At 39.7% G+C, this 14,185-nt stretch overlaps 1 protein-coding gene across 1 annotated transcript; it reads right to left on the bottom strand.

Moving 5' to 3' along the window:
* Positions 1-5,901: 5,901 nt before the first annotated feature.
* Positions 5,902-11,651, bottom strand: LOC115690800 (probable serine/threonine-protein kinase PIX13). Its single transcript, XM_030617277.2, has 6 exons — positions 11,224-11,651; positions 10,045-10,340; positions 7,653-7,788; positions 7,401-7,543; positions 6,772-6,895; positions 5,902-6,679 (listed from the first exon to the last, which is right to left on the bottom strand). Exons 1-6 carry the CDS (start codon positions 11,285-11,287, stop codon positions 6,354-6,356), a joined length of 1,089 nt encoding a protein of 362 aa, XP_030473137.1. The 5' UTR covers positions 11,288-11,651; the 3' UTR covers positions 5,902-6,353.
* Between the last annotated feature and the right edge of the window lie 2,534 nt (positions 11,652-14,185).

Below are 14,185 nucleotides of genomic sequence, written 5' to 3'. Positions count from 1 at the left end.
CCCTTAAAGAGCGTTTCTTGATGTCAAGGATGCAATTTCACTTGAGATAAACATAGCATAGTCATTAGACGGAATAATAACCCACATTTCAAGATAAATTCCAATGCCTTCTCATGAAGTATGAAAAAGTATTACATATGTCAACAAACTTGAGCGAGGCTACATTAGTAGAGATTTGAGCATGATATGAATGCACAATTCACGTATCATGTGAGATGTATTCGAAAGAAAATCTTATAACAGTACATTGATTGATCCGGGATAGATGGGTGGAATTTTTTTTTTGACAAATGATTGATGAAACATTACTAATTTCCCATTTTATGAAGATAGCTAACATGATTTGTCCAGTGGACCCAATTTCACGATGCAATTATACATTCTTGTGTTGTGATGGGAATTACCACGTCCACATGAACGCATTATAAAAAAAAAGTCAACTTAAGTACATAATAATATATTTTATAATGTGATCAAGCTTGCTAAAATTATGCCATGAACAAAATCGAGTTCTATTACGCAGCGTGTATGTAGCATCATTGTGAAAATAGTCAGATGTACAAAGATATATAATTTTAGAAAGAAAATGGAATAATATAGATGATCAAACAGAAACTAAATAATGGAGTGGTTGTGAGGATGAAAGTATAATTGAAGGGTTAATCCCTCTTGTTTTCCCTTCTAAAAGCTAACACGTCTAGATTTGATCGAATTACAAAGGGAAAAATTGTAATAGCAGTGAGATGGTCACTCGACTTGCTGTTGTCTGGTTATAGAAAGTCGTCCGGTTATAGAAGGTTCTATGTAACCTGTCAACATTAAGCACAGCAACATGCAGATTAGACATGTGTAATCCTTGGAGTAGAACCTTCTACTATGACCCTTCAACATTAAGTTTTGAATATAGACGCCTTTCGAGTATATCTCCCATCATCTCTCTCTCTCGTCAAAGCTTATCCAAGACCAGCCTGAGCACACGAGTCCCAGAGAGTGAAGAAGGGCCCCAAGAGGGAGAAAATGGTGGCTCAGATGATCAACAAGGTGTTCACGGTGTCGATGCTACTGACCTGGAATGGGGTAAGAGAGTCCCGTAACTAGAGGCGGCAATATGAATCACAAACACATATATTAACTCAGATGTAGTGGGTCTAGATTGAATATGAGTCACTTAAAATTTTAAAGTGGATCAAAATGGATTTGAAACATTAAAGTTTAAGTTTATATGGGTCTATATGGATTTGCAACAAACTCATATTCAACCTATTTAACAAACCTATATAGACCCATCTAACTTATTTAACTCTTTTTTGGACAAATATAATTTATTAACTTGAACCGCCGTTTGTCGGTCGCCGCCGCCGCCGATTGCCTACTGCCGTCTCTGGTCACTGCCACTGCCGGTTGTCCCGGTCATTGCCGTCTCCAGTCACCGGTATCCGCCAACACTAGTCATTGCCGTCACCACCAGTCGTTGCCGTCGCCCGTTGGTTCCATGAAATTAGTCCCCAATCCCTATAAAATTGCATTAATCAATTAATAGAACACATAGTAAGAAGCAACAGTCCGCTTTGCCATCTCCACTCGTCCTTCTCTCAAAACCCCTTGAACTCAAAACGCTTCAACCAATCAAACTCCCCACATTACCAACACCTGTGCGGGAAACTTTGTCGAGATCGAAACTGCGCACTCCAAACGCAACTCGAAGGAAATGCTGATCGCTGCTCCTCAATACCGTGGGCACAAAATCCGAAGAAACCTAAGAGAAACTATAGCGTGAGAGAGAAAGCATTCGCCGACTATAGGTAGGAAAATCGTAGGGGAAGATGACAAACAAGATTGACGTTTTACTAAGATGCCTCAGTTCATTCCATCCAAGGATTGCCACGCAAGAGAGAGAGGGAAAATGAGGGGGAAACAGCGAGAAAATGAGGGAAAATGCGGGAAAAATGAGAGAAAATCACAAAGGAAGGGGATCAGTCGCAAAGAGCGAGAGAGACAGAGTGAATGTAGAATGTTACGAACAGGAGGCATGAAAGAGAAAATAAAAGGGAAAAGGCTCACTTTCACTTATAGATTTTTTTAAATATATACCGATCCGGTCCGGGTGGGTGGATGGGTGGGCAAACCAAGAATCGGCAGGTACTCACCAGTTCCAGTAAATTGGAATCGGGAATCGGACTGGTCTCTGCAAGAATCGCCGATTCCAGGCCGGTTCAGTCTGATTCTGGGCGGTTCTTAGTTTCTTTGCACACCTCTAACTGCAACCCTCGCCAGATTTAGAAGAAAAAAAAGAAAAAGAAAGAAAGAAAAATAAAATATAAAAAAAATTATAAAAATTGTCAACTAGCATGAAAGTATTTTAGTAATATAATTTTTTTAAAAATCATGAGAAGCATTTTTCTATATTTGGTTAAATATGAAAGTGTTTAAGTAATATGAGTTGAGTATAGGTCGAAAAATTTGCATTGCACTAAATGGGTCATAAACGGGTTAAATATGTCAATTTAGGTCAGATCATTTATAACTTGAACCAAACCCAACCCGACCCACCCATTTGATAGGTTTAGTCGTAACCTTCCCAAAGGTGAACTACTAATGAGAAAGCTAAGTCCAAAGACTAAGTACAGGTTCTCCTAAACCTATATCAACCGCAACTTTCGGATTTTAATCAAATCATTTAAACATGCAAATTAATTCATTTAGGAGTCTCCATTAATCAATTATTAGTAGGTCAATTAGACACCTAACTTGAAGGAGGCCACGTCAACATAAATTTGAGCATGATATGAATGCACAATTCATGTATCATGTGAGATGTATTCGAAAGAAAATCTTATAACATTACATCAATCAATTCGGATGGATCAATTTTTTCTTTGACAAATGATAGATGGGTTGAATTGGAACATTACAAATTTCCCATTTTATCAAGATAGCTAACATGATTTTTTCAGTGGACCCAATTTCATTGTGAAATTGACTGTACATTATTGTGTTGTGATGAGGATTACCGCATCCATATGAACGCACCATGAGAAAGTTAACTTAAGTACATAAAAATATATTTTTTTGACGCAACCACGGTTAATAAATTCAGGCTTGCTAAAGTTATGCCAAGATCGAGTTTTATTACACGATGTGCATGTAGCATCGCTGAGGAAATTGTCAGATACATAACACTATATAATTTTAGAAATAATATGAAATGAAATGAAGAAAATGGAATACTATAGATGATCAAATAGAATAGTGTAATTGAAGGGTCAATCCCTCATTTTTCCCTTCTAAAGAAAGCCCTCTTAACGTCTAGATTTTATCGAAGTAGAACCTTCTACCTTAAGCCTTCAACATAAAGCACAGTATATGGAGATTGGACATGTGTAATCCTTGGAGTAGGACCTTCTACTATAAGCCTTCAACATGAAGCACTGCATATACACACCCTTCCAGTAAGAGTATGTCTCCCATCATTTCTCTTCTCTTCTCCCTCTCTCTCTCTCTCTATGTATATAACCTTTCGAGTAGATCTTCCATCATCATCTCTCTCTCGAGCTCTCGATGTCAATCTCGAGGGAAAATGGTGGCTCAGATGATCGACAAGGTATCCGCAGTATTGATGCTACTGACATGGAATGTGGTAAGACAGCAAGATCTTAAACCTAGAGATCACGTCTATACGTATCGGCTATATGGCTTATACGCCCATCATGGTTAGTGATTCATCCTCCTCTTCTTCCTTTTTCATTATCATTTTAAGTTCTTATGGTTATGTGAAGTGGCTCGACTAGATTATCCTTTCTTATCTTTCGTCTTTTGCCAAAGAACAGTAGTTGTATGTGCTTGATGGATCATTTCAGCGTCATCTGGCCGTTGTCTTCTTCTTCTCTTTTCAAGGGCTGTTCATATTGTGAGAATTTTTTTCATTTCGATTGCACGTGGATTTCCATAAGAGACTAGTCACAAAACCGTGAAAAGTTTATGATTTGTATATACACATCTATTCGCTTCTCATTCCCTTTGGAAACTCGCTTCCCTTTTTATATAGTGCACACACTCATTATTGATTATAACAGGAATCTACGTGGGAGATGGCTACGGAATTCATTTCACAAGAACGGGAGTCGACAAGACGTGTCTTGATTGCTTCCGGCGAGAAGGCGAGAAACTCCATTCCCTCCACTCATATGCATACGGGTGGCCACTACTGGAGTATTGGCTGACGAGATGGGGGACTTGCACAGCCTTACCCGATACCAAATCGCCCCAGGAAGTTGTGAACAAGGCTCGCGATTTTCACGAGGACGACGGTTTCGGCGGGTACGACCTCATCAATAACAACTGCGAGCATTTTGGCCCGTTTTGCCGGACCTACACTCGGGCGAGCACGCAAAAAGCAATGGTCAGTGCTTGCGAGGGAAAAATCAAGAAAGTGAAATAATGGGCCATAAAGCTTCTGCAGGGCATCAAGTTCGAGTGACCCAAAAATTTGTGGGTAAAATCGACATGGTCCACATTTTAAACTTTGGGCATGGACAGGTAGTTCACAGACAAGTTCTTTACGGCCCAGACAATCAAATGCACTCAAAGACACGACACTTGATGAAGCGAGAGATGCAGAACACACAACAGACGCAAAAGTGCTACAACAATTTCCCATCCAATCCTTATACATGAAAAATTGTTGTCTCTACAAAGTTACAAGATCTATGTACAGAGCAATTATTGACAAAGTGCGTCGAATAATCGCCGTGCCGGAGACATGTCAAGAAAAGGACTGCAATGTTTCTCCAAGAATTCAAAAGTGCCTCGTTGGATGGCTCGGCGACATCCAAACCATTCACTAAGAGGACCGTGGAATTCTCTATATTAACTAAACCTTTCCTCCAAGAAGAATGTGAATAAGCTTACGCCGATTTCTAGGATGACTCAACATAACTTATCAGGGCTGCTGCTGAATAGTTACAACAGAGACCTTGATAACTTACTCTACGTTATCCGCGTGATGTAAATCTCACCTTATTTTTTTTTTGGTCGAAATTCCACCTTATTTGATGTTATATTTATACGCATCTTCCTTTTAATTGGTTGACTATACCATCTCATATCGGACATAAACTATATTCAAGTGAGGTAGGGTCGTCCATGATGGAGCCTCCTCTGACTTGGGACAGTTGAAAGAGGAAGGCCTGTTACTATCTACCATGTATGTGCGGGATTTAGGCTCCGCTTGTTTTACGAAAAATAAATTATTTAAAAAATATTTTCTCAAAAACAATCATTTGTATTGTTTAAAAAAATGAATGGACAATAAATATTTTCATTATCTACGAAAATATTTAAACATAAATTGTTGTCAATAATAAAAATATTTTCCATTGACTAATTGAAAACACCACACGTGTGTCTTAAGAAGAGAGCGAGAGCGAATTTCTTTTCTTTTTTTTTTCCTTCTCTCTTTTTTCTCTTCTTCACTCTGCCACCATCATGCACAGTGTTTTGTGTGTGAACACAGGGGTGCCAAAAATATTCGAACCGAACCAGTTTGTCATATGTTAACTTGATCATTGAGTAGGCTCGAACCGCTCGCCATGACTCTTACACTTGAAGGCGGGGGCGGGTTTCGGCGCAATCGTGGCGGCTCAGACCTTCTCTCTGTCTCTCTCAATGAGACACCAATAAACCCACAACTTAAAATTGAAGTATGGACGGACTACCAGCCCGACATGGGACAATGAAGTGAATCAATCGGCCTAGCTATAGCCCATATACAAAAGCATTTTGGCCCAGCCAGACATGACACGCACACAGGATCAAACTACCTTCTCTTCTGCGGCAAAACTAACTTTATTTGCTCAACTGAACTATGTAAGGTTACGAGTCTGTGTATCCTGTTCTTAGTATTACGCTAGCAGAAAGCAATTATTGATAGTGCGTGTGTCAAAGAAATGCCATGGCCAGTACATATCCATAAAAGGAATACGTTTTCCCCAAGAATTAATCCAATGCCCCGTCTGGATGGTCCGGAAATATCCGAAACATTCGACCTGAGGACCTTGGACTCACTACAATGACTGCCAGACCTCCCCCACCCCAAAAGAATAATACAAATAGTATCAGAGCCGATTCCTAGCACGACTGAACATATCTGGCCAGGCTTGCTGAGTCACTACGACAGTGACATGGATAACCTATACTGCTTTACAAAATCTAAATCCTGAAATGGAAGGAGAAAAGTAGTCGCCTGGACAAACAGCATTTACATAGAGTAAGGACGATGAAGCTGCAGTGAGAGGAGGTGATGAATAAAGAATGTGACCATGCCTGTGAAACTTTGCTGAGTTGGGATCAATTGTCTAGGCACCAGTTTTTTCCATCAGCTGCAAACTAATTTTTTCTAGTGTTTTCACAACTTCGTTCATTGATGGCCGGTACTTGGGCAAAATTTCAAGACATTGGAGTGCGAGTGCAGCTACGTCACGAGCATCCTTAAGACGATATCGCCCGTCCAACCGAGAGTCCATGATTCTTGTCAATTTCCTTTTAGAAAGATGAGGCTTGACCCACTCCACCAAAATCCGCCGATGAGTCGGACGATTTGCATCGTATGCTCGCATCCCCGTCAAAAGCTCAACCAGTACAACCCCAAAGCTATAGACATCACTCTTTACATACAAATGACCTGTTCAACCAGAATAATGTGATAATCTAACATGAGTTGCAATGTTCTTGGCAATGATCACCCCAAGCAATTCAGAAAGCCCATCATATTACCTGTGGCTATGTACTCGGGTGCTGCATAGCCCAAAGTTCCAATAACCTGTGTTGACACATGTGATCTGCCTTCATCTGGACCATTTCTTGCCAACCCAAAATCTGATATTTTGGCATTATAGGACTGTCGAAACACATGCCAAACAAAAGGTCAAAGTGGATAAGGTCTCTTTTCTACTGCTAGTGTGATCTATGTATTAATGAACTTGGACTATGCAGATTTAATAAGCTTAGCTTGGGCCAATGATTGGTATTATAAACTAACTACAAACAGAGTAGCTTGGGATTATACATTTTTAAACGGCCATAACAACAAAGCCTCCCGACCAAAAAAGAAGGAAAACATACATGGAAGTAAGATCTGGCGAACAAGGTTATGCGTCATTTTGAAGATGCTTTGCAATGATAGCTCCCATGTTTTATGTGAAAAACTTGACAGAATGAAAGCCTGAAATCGTGAGGTTTCAAATTCTTGCTGCTTCCAGAATGGCAAGAGAGGATTGTGGAAAGAGGGATGTTGCAAACATATGTGCATTATTTCAGCACAGGAGAAGACTTGGAACCAAATTTTAAATGTAACAACAATGTGTTATTGCTTAATTTAATCTAAACAACGAACATGTACTTACTGAGTCCAGCAATATGTTTGAGGACTTGAAATCTCTGCAGATTATTTGCCTCTCTAACTGGTGCAAGAACGCAAGACCTCTGGCTGCTCCTATTGCAATTTTAAGCCGCGTGGCCCATGGAAGTGGATCCATAGTCCGGCCCCCTGCAACAGGAAAGACACTTGATTCATATAGTACATTGAACCAAGAAAAGATCGTATTTGCCATAAATTCAAAGCCAGGATCTATATATCACCCAAGAAAGAACCTTACTTCGAAAGAGGTGGTTCTTTAGGGTACCCTTTGGCATGAACTCATAGACAAGAAGTAGTTCATTATCCTCCAAACAATATCCCAGTAGTCTGACAATGTTTGGATGAGATAAGCTGCCCAGGAACTTCACCTCTGACTGCAAAAAGTCATCACTCCCAGATCAAAATAGGGCAAGACCTCATAATTTCTCATTTTATTTAAGTATAACGAAGTAAACAAGCATAACCTGGAGAAAGAGAGAGGAGACAGGACGATGTATTTATGTGATAAGAAATAGAAGAAACCCACAAGGGCACCCTAAGAGCCATCTGGCATGGATGCACCCTAAGAAATTTAGATGGTAGCAAATAATCTGAGATAAAAACTGGGATGAATATCCAATGATGCATCATCACACCTGTTCAATAGTAAATCCTGACATGTGATCCGCAGGGTTGAATTTCAAATGCCTTGCTTTAAGCACACAACCTCATATTCATGAAAACAAACAAAGGAGCAAGCAAATCTTAAGTGCTTGACCTATTTATAAAGCAAGTAATCACCCCTCACATGATTTTGACATTGGCAATGACTATAGAGGATAAAATTGATGGCTGTAAGGGTGACCATGTAGAGTCTAAAACATAGAATCAGATGAGCTCCGATATGCAACATGATAGAAAAGAATGCACTCATCTTGTGTTGTGCACAGTAGATGTCCACCTTCCAAGAAAGACAATAGCATCTCGAGTGATGATCAATTTTGAAAATTTAAATGCTGGCTAATTTATGTGGAGGCTCAGTCCCTCCCTCCTCATCTTTTACCTTTTGAAAGACTTGTATGCTAAATAACATGTACTGTCATTTATTAGGTGACTCACAAAAAGTAAATGGCAGGATCTTATTTATTCTTTCAAGGATAATGGAGCAGAAAAGTTATGTCCAGTTTCTCCTACTGTAGCATAAGTTTGGACTCAAACAATTTTTTTACCTCACTTTCAGGGCCGGTCTGCATATTTTTCCACAAATAGATAATCCTCACTAAGGCTGATTTTAGTTCCTAGCACTATGTTGAGAAATTACAGAGTAAACAGCACTAACATCATAGAACTCAAATTGGGATTTAATGTTTCAGGTACATTGTAGTTTAATCCTCCGAGTTTAGCTTATAAGGCTAGGATATAAGTCATAATATTTCTGATGCAGGGCATAAAGTCCTTCTCTGGGATGCAAGAAGAGTCCCTACATTTTGAAGCTTACAAGCCATCATGGGACTTTACTATATTACTTATAAACAATGAAGATGATTCAGAAGACATTTCTACTCCAGCTCTCAAGGATCTAAGATATAGAACCAAAGCTGGCTAGCTTCTCTCCTCCACCTACTTGTTTCCTCCACTTCCACACTGTTTGGAAGCTGGAAAATAAACATACATGCAATATGCACTGCACACCATAGGCATATTAATAGTAGGACAAGATTGTGGAATCTCAAGATTTAGATCAAGAGCACAGTTTCTCATTTAAGGTATTTATTGATCAAATGGTCATAGGATTTACAGTAGCTTTCCTTCCCATCCACACAACCCCTCACAGCCGCTCAGATGTGCTTTCCAAAACGGATATGCCTCAACCATTTGTCTCTCATGGCTTTTCATCCCGCTAACCTGTTCAGCAAATCTTTGAAAACAGCTCTTCTCAAAATGTTTTGACTATTTGAAGGTCTAATTGTACATGCTTTTGGAAACTTATATGGGCCATATATTTCACCCAGCACTGTGCCTGCTGTATTGACTGGAATAGAGATAAAATAAACCTTGAAAATTAATGGCACCAGGCACAGGATAAGCAAATTTTTACCATTGCATGTCTAGAAAATACTTGCAATAACCCCAGAAGTCCTTGAAAACGGAATCTCACAAGATTTTTTTAATGTTTTTTATGTGGACTTGTCCCATAAAATGGAAAAGCAAGGCCACTTTTCTCCAACCTTTTGCCTACAAATGCTCCTGGTCACAGGACAAGCCACGGACCCTAAATAAAGGATAAGAGGAGCACGCAGTCTTATCCTAAATAATGCAATCCTAAACAGAATAATCTGGTCCACATCATTGGTAAAACCCCAGAGATATGTGTTCGGTTGGGCAATGACGTATATTCTTGGAAGGAAGAAAGCAAACTAAGATAGTGAGCTTCAAATGAAAATAGCCGGACAAAACCAGAACAATCTCTCCCCAAAAAAGGCCACTAACATCTATCATCCCGTTCTCATTGTTTTACAACAAACCACATATCTGGACAGTATACTTCTCCCACCATCATAATAGAGCTTCTTGCTACAAATGCAAAGTGATAACATTTAATTCTGTAAAGCACATGCAACCCGAGATTTCCAGAGAGGAACTAAGATTACCTCACATTCGTTGAATCCTTGCATGCCCTCTTGGTGCAACCTTTTGATGGCAATTGGATTCATTCTCTTCTCATCAAGGTGGCCTTTGAAGACTCTACCAAAACCACCCTCACCGAGAAATGCATCAGGTCTGAAGTTTCTCGATGCAACTTTCAGCTCTGCAAAACTAAAGACCCTAGTATCTGAAGTGGGAGCAACAAAACCATTTGGAATAGACTCATTCAATGTCCCTCCCAAGGTCCTGCTAAGGGCATCCTCAGAAGACGACGAACTGCTTATAGTCAGAACAGATCCTCCTGTGATTACACAAGTGAAGAGAAAACGGTGAAGAAATTGCCATGAGCTGAAGACAGATGCTAGAGACAAGCGGGAACTAATTGAGTTTTAGAGATGTCAGCTGATGGGAAATGAGTTAGTTAGTGTAGTTAGAATCTGAAGTTGCTATTGGACATGTATATTAGCATACTCTTTGATAATCTGCTTTCTCTGTAAGTTGAGGCTTGCATGAATTTCAGGATAAATCAGAAAGCAGGAGCACGATAACTATAAAAACATGCAGAATATCTAGAAGATGTACAGCTAGGATTCAATCTCTTGCATTGAAACTCTGACACCATGTTAAACTGCCCTTCATTTCAGCCGCTCAAAATGTTGGGAATGAGTCCATCTTGTATATCAAACATTTTCCATAAGTATGCCATGACCAATATGTTTCATTGTCATAGCAAATGCCTTCATCTTTTCCTTGTTCAGATCCTCTCTTTCAATCAGATTATTCTCATTTCTCGCCTCAATTCCTTTCTAATTTTCTTTTACCTCAGAATTCTAGCTAAAGCATCAAAACTCAATTCTATCCATCCAATGAAATGCCCGATCCAAATGTGAAGGGTAACAAAGTCCAACCACAGGAGGAAGTAAAATCAAAATTCTGTAGCAAAAGTTCCTACATGCTAACTCAAATCCAACAATAACAACTAAAATATCAAAGCTTTAACCCGTGGAATCACAATTAGAAGTCCAGAATTATCATAAGGGGACAAAAAAAACCTGCATTCTCAGGAAAGGACCAGCTGCAGATCACATCCTATAAACGCACGAGCCATGGTGAAAAAGACACCAAATGAAAACAAAACAAGAAAGCAAGCAAGAAAAGAATTGCAGAGCAAACAAGGGAATTACCAGGCCTAAGATGACCAGTGAAGCTAGGAGTTGGGTAGTCAGGAACTCCCCAGCAAATTCCCATCGGATGATTTATCTTCCCTCCTCCTCAAAACAGAGCTTCAACAGCACAAGAAGAAGATGGGTAAGTGTGAAAGGAGGAAAAGGGCTCTTTGTCCCCTGGTGCTGATCATGGTTCATGAACCAGTATCATTCGAATCGTTTTTGTCAAATCTTACAAACAATTTCGATTCATGGGTGTCTCATTTCTTCGCTCTTTCTCTCTCTTTATTTTCAATTTTATATTCTTTTGGTGCGATGATAAATTAAGAGGAAGGAGAGGATCATCTTCTTTGACTTGTGTTGCTCGGATTCCGCTGGTTCAAGTCGCTGACTTCGAGTCCGCGTGGGGAAGGAGGCAAGAAAGCGAGGGAAACGGGCGAGAGGAAACGGAATTTTAACTGTCCGAACTTCAGTAAAATATATTGATGTCGGAAAATTCGATGGTAAGGGAGGAAAAAAATTTAACGTCGGATGGCCGCAGAAAAAAAGGGTTAATATCGTGAAGAACCCCGAACAGGTACATCTATGACAAATTTATTCAAACTAATTTTTTAAACATCAAAAACCACAAACTAGTACATTTGTGACAAATTTAACCTCCGTTAGTTTATGTTAAATTGGATTAATACCACAAAGTAGTAGACTTGTAACAAATGGAGTGTAAAACCCCAAATTGGTACACCAGTAGACTACCACGAATCATCCAGCTTAGTAATTTGACGGTAAAATTCAACAGAAACTAACAAATGATAAATTTGTCATGAGTGTACCAGTTTGGGATTTTTTGTGGTCAGAAAATCAGTTTGGGGTAAATTTATCACAGATGTATCAATTTGAGGTTTTTCGTGAAATTATCCCTGGAAAAAATAGTAATTGACAAACATTTAAGAAAAAAAATCACTATAAAATTGTCAATTTTACTGTTAATAAGAAAAATTCCAATTCATGGAGATAATTACTCAATAATAGGGCTCTTAAATCTACGAACTGTAAAGACAAATGTTATGATCATTGAGCTAAGTTACTGAGAACTGGGAAACAAAACTTACCGTAAATTTAAGTTGTTTACGATATTTGAACCATGCGAGACTTTGAGATAAAATTGTAATACTCGAAGGATGATTGCCAACTTAAAAGTAAGTTCATTAGTTATAAATGAAAATGAGTTATGACGATTCAAAATAAATTACGACCCATAAAGTTTAGTTATCATCTCATACTAGACCCGTCCCGGACCCAAAAAGCGCCCTTTCGATTCTAGTCCTAATTTACTTGTTCTTGAGATGGAAACATGACGGACAAAATTGGCAGAATTCGATCCAACTCTATGTAATACTGACATGTAATTTTGCACGATTTAAGGGTCATTTGCTTTTGGAAAAATCGGAGGGTAATTTAATTTAAAAAACAAAAATATTTGTTCATACTTTATAGGGAAAATGTCAAATAAGGACCCAAAGTGGGTCTCTTTTCTCAAATAAGGACCCCAAGTGGACAATGTTTCAATTAAGGACCTAAAGTACCAAAACTAGTCTCAAATAAGGACCCAGCTCACCGGCCGGTCAAATGTTCGCCAGCCGGCAACCGTGAGACATTTTCCGGCACAGGAATAGGGGCAATTTTGTCTTTTTCTTTTTTTTTTCTTTTTTCTTTTTTCTTTTCTCTCTTGTGGCCATCACCGGCGACGTCCGCCGGCCTCAGGCGAGCGCCGCCGTCGCCGGCAGGGCAGGCAAGGGTGGCTCTCACCCGCCCAGGCGAGGGCAGCCGTCGCCCGACGTCGGCAAAGGCCGCCCTCGCCCACCCAGGCGAGGGCCCCCCTCACCCACCCCGCAAACGATGACGGCCCTCGCCTGAGGCCGGCGGACATCGCCGGTGATGGCCACAAGAGAGAAAAGAAAAAAGGAAAAAGAAAAAAACAAAATTGCCCCTATTCCGACGCTGGAAAATGTCTCACGGTCGCCGGCCGGCGAACATTTGGCCGGCTGGCGAGCTGGGTCCTTATTTGAGACTAATTTTGGCACTTTGGGTCGTTAATTGAAATATTGTCCACTTGGGATCCTTATTTGAGAAAAGAGGCCCACTTTGAGTTCTTATTTGACATTTTCCCTACTTTATATTGAGTAACACTCCCTTAGCATGGGCACCCGATCTTATACATCACAATAGTCAGAAACTAATTTAAGTTAACATTAGTTTTGTGCCGTCGAGATTTCAAATTTCCAAATCGCTGCAGCTTTTCGTATACCATAATTTCCGCCTTCGGCTTGTATTGTTACTTCCATGTTCAATAAACTGTTTACAGATTGAGCCTAGATTATTGTGCTTGATTTGTAAACTTGATCCTGCCTTCAATTGACTGTTATCTTTTTTCAGGGAAAAGAAGAAATGATAACAAAACAACTCGACATGTCTTAGCTGAACCATGAATAGCACCAAATGACATATCTTGTTCATTCTGAACGAATGGACAACTGAGCAGCTATTTGCTTCCATCGATAACCCAACCATGCCTCAGAGCTCAAAAATCACTGTGAGAATCGGACCAAACCGTATAACACTTGCTGGAGATTGAATTTGGACCGAGTACCATATTAACAAATTCACGACAGCAATAAAAAGGAGCTTCTCCTGATGTTCAAAGCCTAAGCATGAAAAAAACGAAAGAGGCCGGACTCTTGAAGAGCTACGAACTTGTTTTGTAAACCTCAGATTGTTGACAGAATCGAGGATTAGACATAGAAAAACCGTTCCTCTCTTAAAGAAAGCACAATAACAACATCTCAATTTACCAGCCGGTGGACGTACTGATATACACGTCATGAATATTCCAAAGATCTTACAAGAGAACACAACAACTAGTAACTGTTGGGTACAATGGAGATGCACATTCAGAGCCCAAGATTAATCCTGGTAAAAATGG

The sequence above is a fragment of the Syzygium oleosum genome, unplaced genomic scaffold, assembly GCF_021117445.2.
Source record: "Syzygium oleosum isolate NSW1041296 unplaced genomic scaffold, Sole_v2.1 Sole_v2.06, whole genome shotgun sequence".
Lineage (NCBI taxonomy): Eukaryota > Viridiplantae > Streptophyta > Magnoliopsida > Myrtales > Myrtaceae > Syzygium > Syzygium oleosum.
This window is presented reverse-complemented; position numbering and strand designations above follow the sequence as displayed.

Coding starts and splice junctions, on each gene's coding strand:
- LOC115690800 (XM_030617277.2), bottom strand. CDS start 11,287: ATGGGAATTTGCTGGGGAGTTCCTGACTACCCAACTCCTAGCTTCACT. Junction 7,789..10,044: donor AAGGATTCAACGAATGTGAG/GTAATCTTAGTT, acceptor GACTTTTTGCAG/TCAGAGGTGAAGTTCCTGGG. Junction 6,680..6,771: donor ACCCGAGTACATAGCCACAG/GTAATATGATGG, acceptor CTGGTTGAACAG/GTCATTTGTATGTAAAGAGT.